General features: G+C 54.8%; 6 protein-coding genes across 6 annotated transcripts; 4 read left to right on the top strand and 2 right to left on the bottom strand.

Annotated features, from left to right (window-relative positions):
• Positions 1-66: 66 nt before the first annotated feature.
• ACA1_135960 (vacuolar atp synthase subunit h, putative) lies at positions 67-1,941 on the top strand (the record flags this gene model as incomplete). The annotated part of the gene is made up of 8 exons (XM_004333361.1): positions 67-114; positions 343-441; positions 547-627; positions 730-806; positions 934-1,059; positions 1,212-1,292; positions 1,520-1,625; positions 1,906-1,941. The coding sequence occupies 8 exons, from the start codon at positions 67-69 to the stop codon at positions 1,939-1,941; spliced, it is 654 nt and encodes a 217-aa protein (XP_004333409.1).
• Positions 1,942-2,232: 291 nt separating this feature from the next.
• ACA1_135950 (uncharacterized protein) lies at positions 2,233-2,891 on the top strand (the record flags this gene model as incomplete). The annotated part of the gene is made up of 2 exons (XM_004333360.1): positions 2,233-2,526; positions 2,718-2,891. The coding sequence occupies 2 exons, from the start codon at positions 2,233-2,235 to the stop codon at positions 2,889-2,891; spliced, it is 468 nt and encodes a 155-aa protein (XP_004333408.1).
• A 67-nt stretch (positions 2,892-2,958) lies between these two features.
• ACA1_135940 (Med18 protein) lies at positions 2,959-4,467 on the bottom strand (the record flags this gene model as incomplete). The annotated part of the gene is made up of 7 exons (XM_004333359.1): positions 2,959-3,208; positions 3,309-3,369; positions 3,435-3,516; positions 3,612-3,686; positions 3,773-3,899; positions 3,987-4,396; positions 4,417-4,467. The coding sequence occupies 7 exons, from the start codon at positions 4,465-4,467 to the stop codon at positions 2,959-2,961; spliced, it is 1,056 nt and encodes a 351-aa protein (XP_004333407.1).
• A 144-nt stretch (positions 4,468-4,611) lies between these two features.
• Positions 4,612-7,052, bottom strand: ACA1_135930 (Stressactivated protein kinase alpha, putative; the record flags this gene model as incomplete). Its single annotated transcript, XM_004333358.1, has 12 exons — positions 4,612-4,703; positions 4,807-4,971; positions 5,090-5,265; positions 5,386-5,457; positions 5,565-5,653; positions 5,775-5,823; positions 6,009-6,085; positions 6,163-6,310; positions 6,463-6,536; positions 6,633-6,673; positions 6,816-6,888; positions 6,996-7,052. The coding sequence occupies 12 exons, from the start codon at positions 7,050-7,052 to the stop codon at positions 4,612-4,614; spliced, it is 1,113 nt and encodes a 370-aa protein (XP_004333406.1).
• Positions 7,053-11,169: 4,117 nt separating this feature from the next.
• Positions 11,170-11,481, top strand: ACA1_135920 (uncharacterized protein; the record flags this gene model as incomplete). Its single annotated transcript, XM_004333357.1, has 1 exon — positions 11,170-11,481. The coding sequence occupies one exon, from the start codon at positions 11,170-11,172 to the stop codon at positions 11,479-11,481; it is 312 nt and encodes a 103-aa protein (XP_004333405.1).
• A 597-nt stretch (positions 11,482-12,078) lies between these two features.
• On the top strand, positions 12,079-13,270 carry ACA1_135910 (DSBAlike thioredoxin domain containing protein; the record flags this gene model as incomplete). The annotated part of the gene is made up of 6 exons (XM_004333356.1): positions 12,079-12,137; positions 12,257-12,323; positions 12,417-12,540; positions 12,629-12,843; positions 12,976-13,079; positions 13,183-13,270. The coding sequence occupies 6 exons, from the start codon at positions 12,079-12,081 to the stop codon at positions 13,268-13,270; spliced, it is 657 nt and encodes a 218-aa protein (XP_004333404.1).
• Between the last annotated feature and the right edge of the window lie 295 nt (positions 13,271-13,565).

Raw genomic sequence — 13,565 nt, 5'->3', positions numbered from 1 at the left:
ATGAAGAAGAAGAAGAAGGCCCTCACGATTTATACTTGGGATACGTCCATGACCAAGTATAATTTAATGGCGCCCATAGCGATCCGCACCCTCTTCCACGTGATGGTGTGGAGGGTTCCATCACGAAGATAGCTGTCGGCTTCTTTCCACGCCGACGGTTATAATTTGATGGTCACATTCACACACACTTGAATTCAATAATAATGTCATCGACAATCACAACACTTTTATATGTGATGTTTATATATTTATATATATATATATATAGGTGTGTGATGTTTTATATATGGTGATCTTACACATGCGTTTGTTTGTTTGGTACATTTCTAGACCGTTGCTCAGGACTTCGGCCACATCTCGAACCTCGTCTCGCAGCTCGTCGAGGTCATCAGGAAGGAGGACCGCGTCAAGATCAGGAGAGTCGGCGTTGCCACCCTCAGGGTACTCAAGCCCCCTTCCAAACCAACCCCACACCCGCCCGCATCGCCACTGGTGGGTGGCTCCTTGGTCTCACCCAACGTCCGCGCGCGCGGCCGTCAACAACAGAACATTCTGAGCAAGGGCGAGAACAACGAACAGATGATCAAGGCCGGCATGGTCAAGCTCGCTGCTGGTCTCACGCAGAAGGTAAGCCCTCTCTCTCTCTCTTTCTCTCTCTTCATCGCAAGGCCTTAGCGTTCTAATTTTTCCTTCTTTTTCTTCGGCTCTCGCCTCATCGACCACTCGCAGAAATGGAAGGACGAGGACATTGAGCAGGATCTCGCGGTGCTGAACGAGGTGCTCGAGAAGGACGTGAACGTGCTCAAGTACGTCAACCCACTACACACACTCTCTCTCTCTCGCTCGCTCGTTCAATGTGCGCGCAACGGTTGGAGCTCAATAGCCTAACGTTTCCGTGTTTCTCTCTGTGGTTCTCTTCTTTCCACCCCGCAGCTCGTTCGAGCTGTACAGGGAGGAGGTCATGTCGGGCAACCTCGTTTGGTCTCTGGTCCACCGCTCGGAGAAGTTCTGGAGGGAGAACGTGGGCAGATTCGAGGAGAACAACTTCAAGGTTTTGGGGTACGCCGATCTACACAAACAACGTTTTCTTTACATATTTGTATTCGCGAATATATACGTTTATATTTTCATATGTACATATAAATATCACTGGGTGCATGTCACGCTCGCTGACCGCACACCGCGTGTAGTGTATTGCTTGAGTTGATCAGGTCGTCGAACAACCCGCAAGTGTTGGCCATCGCCTGCTACGACTTGGGCGAGTTCGTGCGCTTCCACCCTCGCGGCAGAAAGTACGCACCACCACCACCATCGCCACACACACACCACACACCACACACCACACACCACACACCACACACCACACACCACACACCACACACCACACACCACACACCACACACCACACACCACACACCACACACCACACACCACACACCACACACACACACCACACACACACACGTTCAAGTTCAGAGACTAACGCGGCCGCGTCTGTGTGCTACAACAACGACAACAGAGTGCTTTCTAAGATGGACGGTAAGGTGGATATCATGAACCTCATGACCAACAACCCCGACGCCGAGGTGCAGAAGCACGCCCTGCTCTGCGTGCAGAAGATGATGGTACGCCCGCCCGCACCTCTCCACCCCACTCAGCCCACCGCGTGCGCACGCGCGCGAGAGGGAGAGCAATCAGATGATGTGAAAAACAAGGTCCGACGACTGAGGCAGCTTCAAACAAGGCTTTTGAATTTGAAGCCTGCTCTTGAGCGATTCCATTCTACGCCTCTGATTACGATTGCACTCTCGCGAATCTGCGCCGCACACGCCGCACGCACGCACCGACACACGCGATGGGCCAACGCTGACCGCGTTTTCGTTTTCTTCATTCGCTGGTGCACAGGTCCACAACTGGGAGTATCTCTCGAACGCGAACTAAAAGGAGTGATTGAGAGTGACTGGCAGTGCGCACTCGAGTGGCACACAAGACACGATACGACACACACGACCTACACACAAACATCGAGAAGGAGGGAACACGCTGTTGACGCCTATTTATGAAAAACGGATCATGATGAAGTAACACCTTTGTGCCATACCACACCCCATCTTGTCGCCTCTGTTCATGGAGCAGGTGAAGAGAAGAAGGTGAAGAGAAGAAGAAGTGAAGGGAGGTTGTCGACTGTGCGAAAAGATGATGTGTCGGGTTGGTGTTGTACAAGAAGTGGACATGGACGCGCCGCCGGCATCAGTAGCTTTTCGTGAAGTGTGGGCGGAGCTGGCGGCGCTGGGCCGGGTCCTGCCGCCGAAGCCCTACGCTCGAGATGGTCGTTGGGGCTTCTACCTTGAGGGTGGGCAGAGCAAGGAGGCGGCCCTCAAGGCGTGCCCGCGCGCCAAAGCGTTCGACCCCAAGGCAGGCGCCATGTGGTTCGAGACACAGCAGTCGGCCAACGCCAAGGGCTGGGACTGGAGTGGCGAGACCGAGGTCAGCGTCTTCCAGTTCTGCGCCTCATCACTCAAAGAGGTTCTCCCTTCTTCTTCATCGTTCCCCCCTCGTCACTTGTTGCTGATTGCTCCTTCCAAACACACTGTGCTTGCCTTGTTCATGCTAACGACGATGGTAGGCAATAGTGGTGGCCATTGTGGGAATGACCGTGTACAGGTGGCAAAACCCCTTCACTAGTGCGGGTGCCGACTATGAGCTTCATCCTGCAGGACTGGTACAAGAGCTGGCCCGACTTCTGGGAGAAGACGGTGGGCAGAGGCAACAACCTGCCCCGACTGAAGGGCAAGCCAGACGCAGTCGTGTTGGTCCATTCCGGCGGCACCTGCCTCACCCTGGCCCAGAAGGGCACCACCTTCTACATCGTCTTCTGCATCAGCACATAGCACCCCGGAATGTTTACACTCAAAAGAATGATGAAGAAGGTCATGTATGAAAAAGAAGAGGGTGAGCTCAGAGGGTGATCCAAGAGGTGGGGGCGTTAGAGGAGGTGGTGGGCTTGGTGGTCTGCTGCTGCTGCTGTCCGGGTGGTGGCGGCTGCCCGCCTCGCCCCGCCCCAGTGGGAGGAAAGCCGCCGGCGGGCGCCTTGGCGCGCCCCAGCTGCGGTGGCCCCGCTGGTGGCCGCTTTGCCTGAGGGAGTGTGTCCGACGCCAGGGAGGTGGCAAAGAACCGGCGGTAGTCGACCCGCTTCACGTCCACCAGCCTGTCCAGAGACACCACCACCACAGATGGTTCGGTTGGCAAGGCAGCCAACGTAAAAGAACGAAGAAGAACGAAAGGGAAGCGGGGGGGGGCACGCGTACGGCATGAGGTAATCGGCAAAGCTGTTGATCTCGTCCGCGACGCTCGGAATCAAATTCGAATCTGTCGATGACACGCGACGCGTTTAGAAAGAACGAACGATCGTCCCCTGCCACGGGCGCACATACCATCGGTGCGTGCCGAGAGCTCCACGAACCAGGTGCCGGCCACCAGGGGTTCGGCCGTGCTCAGGTCCTCCTTGTCCACAATCTGCACCCACCAGCAGGCCCCACTTGTGAGTTCGCTCGTCTCACAGCGCACGCACTCGGTGTGGTTGTCATTGTAGTGCGTGGCGGGCGTGTTACCTTCTTGACCTGGGTGACCGAGACGGTGATCTTGCGCTGCGTTTGGAAGACGAAGCCCTCTCTGATGAACTCAAACTGGACACCACCCGCGCACGCGCGTGTGAGGTGACAAGAAAGTCCTCCAAGATCGTGTCGTGTGTCGTGTGTCGTGTGTGGCGCACCTGAAATTGGTAGCCCATGAGGCGGAGGAAGTCAATGATGTTGTCGCTCACCTCCACATCGGTCACGTTCCGCACGTTGGCGGCCATCTTCTCCCGCATCAGCGGCACGCTGTTGTAATGCACGCTCCTACGTGTGCGATGTGTGCGGTGATGTGTGCGGTGGTGAGTGTGGTGTGTGCGTGTGCGTTCGTGCGTGTGCGGTCGAGGAGCATACCAAGCGCCGGAGGCCGAGGGTGCAGGTCCCTGCTTGGAGGGCACCAGGCGGCACCGCACGCGCAGCTCGTTGAACGAGGGCGCGGGGTTGGTGGGCACGCCCAGCGCGGCCGCGGCCGCAGCGCCCACGGTCTGGGTCTGGGTGGTGATCATCGAGGCCGGGGGCGGCGGCGCCTTGAACAGCAGCTCCCGGTGGTGCAGGACCACGGGCGGCGCTACGTAGGTGTCATCTTCATCCATGTGCGAAGAAGAAGATGGTGATGGTGATGTGGATAATGGGTCGCCTCGTCCGGCACCGGCGGGGCCGCACAGGCCCAGGAGGCGGTCGAGCAGGGCCTCGTGTCGATCGGCGCTGATCGCCCCCTCGAGATAACATTCGTAGATCTTGCGCCCTCCGCTCGCTGCCGCCGCCTGTGCTCCCGCCGCCCCACCGCCCGCTCCTTGACCACCGCCCACCCCACCCGGCAGCCCTGCAGCCCCATCCTTGGCTCCTTGTGCTGGCCCGCCCTGCATCCTTCTATTTTGTTTTTATTTTTATTTTTTTCCTTATGAAAATATATTTATTCTATTTTTCTTTGTTGTTTTCTCCGTATTTCCTTTTTGTTGCGCTGCTTGCGCGACGCTGGTCAGAGCTGCTCGCCGCCCTCTTCGACGATGACGTTGGTGAAGCCCCGCAGGTCTATCATATCCTTCGGCGACAGCGGAATCCGCATCGACTCTGCATTGACGGCGGCCCGATTAGTGTGTCGTGTCGTGCGTGTGCGTGCATGTGTGCGTGTGCGTGCATGTGTGTGCGTGTGTTAAAGAATGTGGTGTAGTACCTGTTTTGGAGAGATAGTTCTGCTTCTTGCTGATGTTCTGCGGCGTCGCCCGCAGGCTGTTCCACTGCTCCTTGTCCTGCTGATACATCTGCGTGATCTCCTCCAGCTCCTTCAGCACCGTCTCACAGTCGGGCCGGTTCGTCGGCTCCGGATCCCAACATTTCTCTGTTCGTGTGCGTGTGTGCGGTGGTGTGCGGTGGCGCGTGCGTGTGCGGTGGCGTGCGTGTGCGTGTGCGGTAGGGTGAGTGCCAGCTGCGAGGGAGAGTGGTACGCCGCGTCGTACCGATGAGTTGCTTGAGGGGAGCGGGCATCTGGGCGGGGATGGTGGGCCGCAGGTGGTTCTTGGCGGCCTTGATGATGACCGTGAAGCCGAGGGTGACCTGCGGGTACTCCGAGTAGGGCCGGGCATACTTGCCCGTCAACACCCGAGAGAACAGCTCCCACAGGATTATCGAAATACTGCCATTCGATGTGTGTGTGTGTCGTGTGTGTGTGTGTGTGTTGGGGACAATGATGAGAGTTAGTAGTTGGAGTACGATGAATGATGAGTTTTGCTTCCGAGAAGAAGACAGCGCTCACCTGTACACGTCGGACTTGGTGGTGAAGCGGGTGCCAAAGTAGAGCTCTGGAGCACAGTAGGCATAGGTGCCCCTATAGAGTGAGAGAGAGACGAGTGAGCCCACGTCTGTCCACCAATGCAAGGGCTCACGCCGGGAGCGAACCACAACAACAACAACAACGAAAGACATGGGAGGAACCTCATCTTCCCGAGTGTGACCGATTCGGTGGGGGTGTCCAGCCTGCTCGCACCGAAATCGCACACTTTTATCGTCCAGTCGTTGTCCAGCTGGTGTGCCGCCCCACACACGCGGGAAGGAAAGAAGAAACGGTCAAGTCTTCCTGTCTCTTCCGGGTGCTCACCCACCACACATTATAAGGGCGCAATGCGGTGGGTCCCAGCGGTGTACCAGCAGGTTGGGGCTCTTCAGGTCGCGATGGAAGACAGGCGGGTCAAACCTGCAACACACGCGCGCCGACAATTTAATTTGTTGGTCCGTGAGATGAGGCGCACACGCGACAGTGAAATGTGGTGTGTGTGTGTGTGTGTGTGTGTGTGTGTGTGTGTGTGTGTGTGTGTGTGTGTGTGTGTGTGTGTGTGTGTGTGTGTGAGTGAGAGAGAGAGAGAGGGTGTAGCTGCGCACTTGTGCAGGTAGTTGATGGCCATGGCCAGCTCCTTCGCCCACTGGAACGGGCACACGGTGGGAACAACGAAGAATTGCTGTCAGCTGAAGCCGGCAACCCACAAGGCAAAGAGCAATGAAGGCGAGGGTGAAGGTGTGAAGGAGAAGGGTATACCCGAAGCGATCGCTCCCAGGTGAGGTTGAAGGTCTCCTCGGACATGACCTCGTAGAGCGATCCCCGCATGCAGTACTCGACCACGATGCACACCTGTGGCTCCACGCAGCTCCCGTAAAAGTACAGAATGTAGGGCGACCGCGCCTTGCTGTCGCCGCGATGACACAAGTGAGTCGTCGCTCGTGTGTGTGTGCGTGTGCGCGCGCGCGCGCGCGTGTGTGTGTGCGTGTGTGTGTGCGTGTGTGTGCGCGCGTGCGCGCGTGTGCGGTCAACGTGAGAAAAAGAGGGAGGAAGGAGCACCTCATGATCTCACATTCGTTCTCAAAGTCTCTGATCTGTTTGGCGTCCATCTCCTTCCCCTCAGATCCCCCCGACTAGAGTGGGACAGAGAGGTCAGTCAGCAAGAAGTAGAAGAAGCAGTAGAAGAAGAAAACACAATGAGGAGTTGGGTGGGTGGGGCCAGTACTTACCTTCAATATCTTGATGGCGACCTCCTTCCCCTTATACCGCCCTGCCGCGCACAGAAGAGAACACCAAAAGCAAATAATAAACGTAAATAATAAACGTAAATAATAAATGCAAAAAGAACGAAGGGCTTCGCTTTCCGGAATGGGGGGAAGCGAGAAGGGTTTGGAAGGGGAGGGCCTTGGTACCCTTGTAGACCTGCGCTGACGTGCCGGTGCCCAGCCGGTCCGTGAACTCGATCTCCTTGGGATCGATGTGCCACTGTAAACGACAAGGGAGGGCCAAGGAGAAAGATGGAAGGGGAGATGAGAAGGGAGACAGATCCTACTCCTGACCTCGATCGTGGAGGAAGAAGATATGGGGAGTACGGATTCATTGTCGGGAGCGACAGGGGTGGTGTCGCCTGACACCTTCTTATTGAACATCTCGTCTAGCTGTGAATGTTTTCGATGGGTAACAATGCTGCTCTACTCGCAGATTATGTGTTCGATTAGTTTCTCGAACGCTTCGTTTTCTTCTGATCTCACAGTGAGGATAGATGGATGGATGTGATCGTCCTTGATGATGATGTTGGGAACTGCTACCGTTGATGATCAAATCAAAAATATGAAATAGGCCAGTCGACACAATTAGGGCGAACAAGAGAACGCAAAGGAGTGAGCTTCAAAACATGCAGCAAACAAACAAAGAGAGATGACAAGAGACAACACCAAGGGCGCAGTTGCCCCAAGCAACGATGGGGCAGTGAGGCCTTGTGCTCCTTTGATGTTCTCTGCAAGGTCAACTGTCAATGAACTGTCAGCATGAATGGGAATAGGGTGCACTTTACTGATCCACTGTGGCCACAGTTAGGGCCAGTTGGGGCCAATGGAGTCATCACTAACTGATTTGTAGTAGTTTTATGAGAAATAAAAGAGATAATTGTAGTGTGAGAGAGTTTATTGTGTGCTTTAATATTTATTTGTCAGTGTATGATAGGAATTGTGTTTTCTATTTTTACACATTTTTGATGATGATGAGGTTGATGATGTATGTTAAATCATGTTCAGGGTTCATTAGAAAAGTTTGCAAGGTTTTAGAAGTACTCTCTTCATTGGCTGAGGCTGGATATTGTGTGACATCAAAATGGCATGGATTGGTGTTGAGCTGTCCTGCAAGATACCTTTTTTGTTGCCATTTGAGTTAGAGTGGCATGGATGTTCATCCCACTGTTGTTGTGCATGCACCAGTTGCTGGTGAAGTTCAGGGTGCATAGTATGATCCAGTACACTGAGACTGATGTTGTGGGCAATCAGAACTCAGTAATTGGCCCTCCTCACATGTAGTTGAGACATACACCCTGGTATCCTTCTCAATTCCCATCAAAATAAATTCCACACAATCCTCAGCTGTGCCTTTTGGCTTCAATACTTTGTTTTCCCAAGCAATTACACAATAAATAAAGATTAATAATTCCCCCCCACCAATTGCCAGTACGCACTTAAATTCGGACCGCGCGGACCAACGGCCTGGACCGTGCGGCCAAAGCAAACTTGGGGGAGAAGAAATAGAAATTTTTATTTGGTCCGAGTGCTGAAAGGTGGACTCCGGAGCGCGAAGCGGCAAGCGAGAGCGCTGGGCGAAGGGTGGGCAAGAGGTGGTGGGGTGGGCAACTGGGGCTTTTTGGAAGGAGGAAAAGGGTGGCCGTTCTCAGTTGGGATGCCAGTAATTGTCGCGCCAGTTGAGAACGCGCGTGAGGAGGAACTTCTTGGCGATCCGCTCTGGACTGTCGTCGTAGGCGAAAAAGGAGAGCCCACGTGGCCCCCAGTTGAGGGGGGTGAGGGGACGCACATGCCCTGGCCTTGAGCCACCCTTGTACTGAACATACAATGGTGGCCGTTCTGCCTCAGGGATTGCCAGCAGCTCATTGAGCCGCTTGACAAGGGGGCCGCTCATGAGGGCAATCTTGCCAACTTGGTGCTGCTGCACTGGGCAGTTAGTGGTGATGTTGTTGACACAGCACTGCTGGCAAGACTTGAGTGTGCACTTCTGGTTTGCTTTTGCACAGCCACATGTGCACATGCCCATCAGGGCTTTTTTCTGTGTGGTGGTGTGGGGTTCCATGCCCACCTCCTCATCAGCCAGTGTGACAATGGGAGATGAGGGCCCTGTCTCCTCAATGAGCACGGGCAGTGCAGGAGGGGCATGGGCAGGCAGTGTGGCTGCCTGCTGCCGCCACCTGTTGGCACTCCTTTCCTGCTCCTTCTCCCTTGCTGCAGCAAGTACAGGATTTGAGACACAAAGCTGGCCTCCCACTCCTGATTGAGGTAGGTGATGGCATGGTCAGCAGCTTCTCTGTCCTGAGGCCAGATGTGGTTCTGGAGCCTGTTGTGCCAGCCCTCCAGACAGTGGTCACCAGAGGGGATTCCCTCAAGCTCTTTCCACCCAAAGGCTGCCCACACCTGTGGTGGCCAATGATTACGCCACATAGACCTAAAATATTCAGCATATGCAGGGCATGTGTGTGCCCAGTATGCCAGAAATGTTTTCAGCTGAGCTGAGAGGTCATGCAAGCTGGGAGAATTGATGATGAGGCAAAGGTTGGGTATCAGCACATCCCAGTGGTGCTTCCCTACATGCTGGGCCATCCATCTCTGGTTGGCCTACAGACCTTTACACCAGGGAATGCTTCTGCTGCTGCATTTCACAGTGCATCCTCAAAATCAGCAAAGATCACAAGTGGTGAAAGGGTGTGGCCAGTGACCTCAAGGACCAGACTGCTCATGTAGTAATCCTGAGTCTGGGAGTTACACAACAACCAGGCCACTGGGACTCCTATCTTCCCCACAAGGACCATGATGGTGGTTAGCACCATCTTCCCTTCCACCAAGTTGAATGTACCATCAACAAACAGCACACAGCCATGTGCCTGCAAGAGGCGCACAGCATCATCTGCTGCAATGATGAAGTACAGGAAGGGAATGGTCCCTGCCTCACGCACAAACTTCTTCTCACGCACAAACAGCTGCACTATATTATCCATCGTGTCACCCGTGGGGAGACGCTTACGCTTTTGATAGTGTTTTTTATTGTGCAGCTGTTTGGGTGTGGGTGCGTTCTGGTCGGGTGGTAGAGAGCGCAGGAACTCGCTCTCCACGCGGGCGACACTGGCGCAGGGATCTTGCATCTTCTCCCTGGCCAACGCAGCAACCTTTGGGGTGAGCCGTGTTGAAGGTGCTGGGGGTGGGTGTGAGTGGGTGCCACGGTACCGGATGGTCTCCAGGCCTGAAGGGGTGAGGTCCACTTCTTTCCTTGCCCGGCAGCCTGCACCGTAGTTTGCGCACCGGTAATGGACGCGCACACAGGGGGGGCTTTTGAGGGACTTCTTACCGTTCTGTCGCCACACCCATGTGTCTCCATTGGCTTGTTGGGCACGCTTGAGGGGCGGGCCATCTGCTCTGCATCATCGTCGCTTGAGGAAGAGGAGAAGTCGTTGTCCGAGTTGTCGCTCACCGTGCGAACCAGGTCCGTCCATGCTGTGGCTGTGCGAAGAGGGGGCCTCGTGCAATACGAGTCCTCCTGCTCCTCAGCACACAACGCAGCAAGGCTGGCAAGGTTGGCGGTGTGTAGCTCGTTGTTCATCTTCTTCGGTGGTGGTCGCGCGCCTGGTCGATGTTGTGAGTCTTTTTTTTTGTCTTGCCTTTTGGTCCGAATGGGAACCAAGAATTTTTTCGGACCGGCTGACACGGACCAAAGGTCCGCGGTCCGTCGGTCCGAAGTCCGAATTTAAGAGAGAACCCCAATTGCCACTTTATCAAAAAATATTTTCACAAAATTCCTTCTGAATATCAGACACAATTCCCTAAACAATAAAACAAATTTGCTAAATCAAAACAGATAACCTTCACAAAAAGAATTGCCACATTTTTCACTTACTTATACATTTCTTTAATAGATGCACTATTTTGACTTTTATTACCACAAACTCACTGTCCAGTTAAGGACTGTGACTCAAATTTCATCTGGCCAGAGTTCCAAGCTAGTGGTGCTGTCATCCTGGGCGCCAGAGTTGGTGGTCATTAGCATGCTGGGTCTTATGCAGTGATAAAGTTGTTGACATTGGGCATTGCTGGGTGCATACTGCAAGCTCAGCAGCTCCCCAAGTGGTGTCCATAGTCAGTAATGTGCCAGCACACAGGTTGCAGTAGCACATCAATCAGTCTGCCATGTGGGAGTTTTTGGCAGTGATGCTGCTGGTGACCCCCTTTGTGGTTTGACTCATGGTTGGCAAATTATGGATTGGCCCACACTACATTTTTTCTGGCTTTTTGGGAGGAATAGCGCCATTGGTCCGCGCTACATTTTTTTCTAGGGGGAATAAGAGGAATAGGAATAGGGATAGGAATAGGTTTTGCCAATTGTTCTTTTGGCGAAATAAAGCCCCAATTGGCTATATTGCTGTCGACTCAGTTTTGCATTTAGTGGGTCTGCAACAGTTTCGCTATCTCCCACAACACCGCCCACTCTCCCTCCACACGCCAGGCCAACGAACAATCCACAGCGATGGCGACCAGCCACAAGAAAAAGCTGCTGCACAACGTACAATTAGAGGAGTCAATTCAGGAGGTGTGGCAGCGCCAAGCCGACATGCAACACACCATGAGCCACACCAGTCGCAGTCCTGCCCAAGTCCCCGCCGCACCGCAGCGACCCAACCGAGCAGAGGTGCCCTACCTGGATCGCCTGGCTGGCCAGATCAAAAAGAAGATCAAGAACAAGAAGAGCCGGAAGAGCAGGCCCCAGGCTAATGTCGCCCGACCAAACACGGACGGCAAGCAGTCGCGCAAGGCAAGCTTGTGGTGTTGGGGCAAGTAAAGCGAGGGGATATGTTATAGGCAGTAGTCAAAATGCTGATTGTATCTCCACCTTGGCCTTGCTAACGTTATGGTAGATGGGAGGGCCAGGGATCGTAATTAGGGCACCGGGTTTCTTGCAGCGAAGAGAATGTGGTGATCTGCGCCACATCTAAGTCTCAAACAGCTTTGCTGTGGGACGTTCTGGATCCCTGTGTATGCAGCACCAGGGGGCCATTGGCCACGACGTGGCCGCCCAAGCCGAGTTGCATGGCGTTGCCGGCCAGTTGTGAGTCACCTAACGACGCAGCGAGGGACGAAGAGGTCAGACCGATCACTGCTAGTGTGCTTTGTCAAAGTTGTCGCGAGGACATGGATCCCGACTCCTGCGCCACCCGCAGCCGCGAATTGAGACCCGTAGGTAAAGATGCCTTAAGACATACACCCGACCCCCCCCCCACACAGGAGATCAGATGGTGCACACTATCACCGCACTTTGGGCCTAATTGCGCGTGCTGCGTAGCTTTGCCAACGTCGGCCGCAGGAAAATGTTGTAAATGCAATAAAAGAATATACCAAACCTTGAATTTCTTTTTTCTTTTTCTATTTTTTGGAAGTGATGGAGGGCCAGAAGTTCAAGGTCTCGATCAAGGTGATTTCGGATGTGATCTGCCCCTGGTGATTTTCCCTCCCTTCATTCTAGTTTGTTTTGTTAGCGCGTGTTTGTGCTGTTGCGATAGATGATAATTTTATTTTCATTTAATCGCTAAACGCACATTATCACGCGTTGGCCCCAGGTGCTTCATCGGCAAGAGGAGGCTCGAGCAGGCCATTGCCCGGCACTCGGACCAGTACGAGTTCGAGGTTCATCCTTCTTCACCACCACGCATGCACGCACACTCGCGCCAGCGGGACCCGACATCAATATTGATGTCCGCGCCTCGCCTCCTTCCGCAGGTCAAGTGGCTCCCCTTCATCCTGCAGCCCGCCCTGCCCCGCGAGGGAGTCGACCTGCGCACCCACCACCGCAAGCAGATGGGAGCGCGCGCCGACGCCATGCTCGACGACCTCAAGTCCGTCGGTAAGTGTCGAGTGTGTGTCGTGTGTGTCGTGTGTCGTGTGTGTCGTGCCATGAGCACCACGTTGACCTACATGTGCCGCCGCCGTAGGTAAGGAGGTCGGAATCAACTTTGTGGGCGACGGCACCATCAACAACACGGTCGACGCCCACCGGCTGCTCGCCTACGCCGACCGTCTGGGCAAGCAGGCCGCGGTGATCGAAGGCCTCTTCGTGGCGCACTTCGAGCAGGGCAAGAACATCGGCTCGCTCGACGTGCTCGCCGCCATCGCCAAGGACGCGGGGCTCGACGAGGAGCAAGTGCGGGTATGTTGCCAATGCCACATTCCTCCATTCACCCAAGCTCCCTCTCGCAGATTCTCACGTGTGCGTGTGTGTGCGTGTGCGTGCGTGTGCGTGCGTGTGTGGTGTGTGTGTGTGTGTGTGCGATCTGTCAAGACGTACCTGAAAACGGAGGAGGACCTCGAGTGGGTGATCACGATCGACCTCTTCTGGAAGGAGCAGCAGACCGAAGGCCTCCCCTTCTTCGTCTTCAACGACAAGTACGTTGCGCCCACCGCCATCATCACCACACGATGCCCTGCAGCCGTGTAGACGATCCCATGTTCACCCGATTGGTGCGCTTGCGCGTGTGGTGATCCACAGGATCAGCTTCGCGGGCGGCCAGGCGCCCGAGGTGTTCGGTCAAGTCTTTAACGCCCTCAAGCAGCAGGCCCATGCCGAGTCTTCCTAGCCGGCTCTGCTACGATGTTGACAGTTGAACGTTCTTCTTCCGTCGTTTCTTCATCAATAAGAGGACGGCTGCAAACCAATGCAACTTGGCTCTCTGGCTTATTTGCTGTAGGCGTCGAGCGGAATTGCTGTGGAGAACGAGGACGCGTCGAGCTTGAGCACCGAGGCCGGCAGGGTGAGCTCGCTGCAATAGCCCTGCGCGGACGACGGAGGAGGAATTGGTCAACGTTAGTGGCGCCTTATTGTTTCATGAGGGCGGGCGTGGCGGTGTTTGTTTGGCATACCAAAGCAAAGAC

Source organism: Acanthamoeba castellanii, assembly GCF_000313135.1.
Source record: "Acanthamoeba castellanii str. Neff unplaced genomic scaffold scf7180000084702, whole genome shotgun sequence".
Classification (NCBI taxonomy): domain Eukaryota; phylum Discosea; order Longamoebia; family Acanthamoebidae; genus Acanthamoeba; species Acanthamoeba castellanii.
Note: the sequence above shows the minus strand (reverse complement) of the source record. Positions and strands in the feature narration are given on the sequence as shown.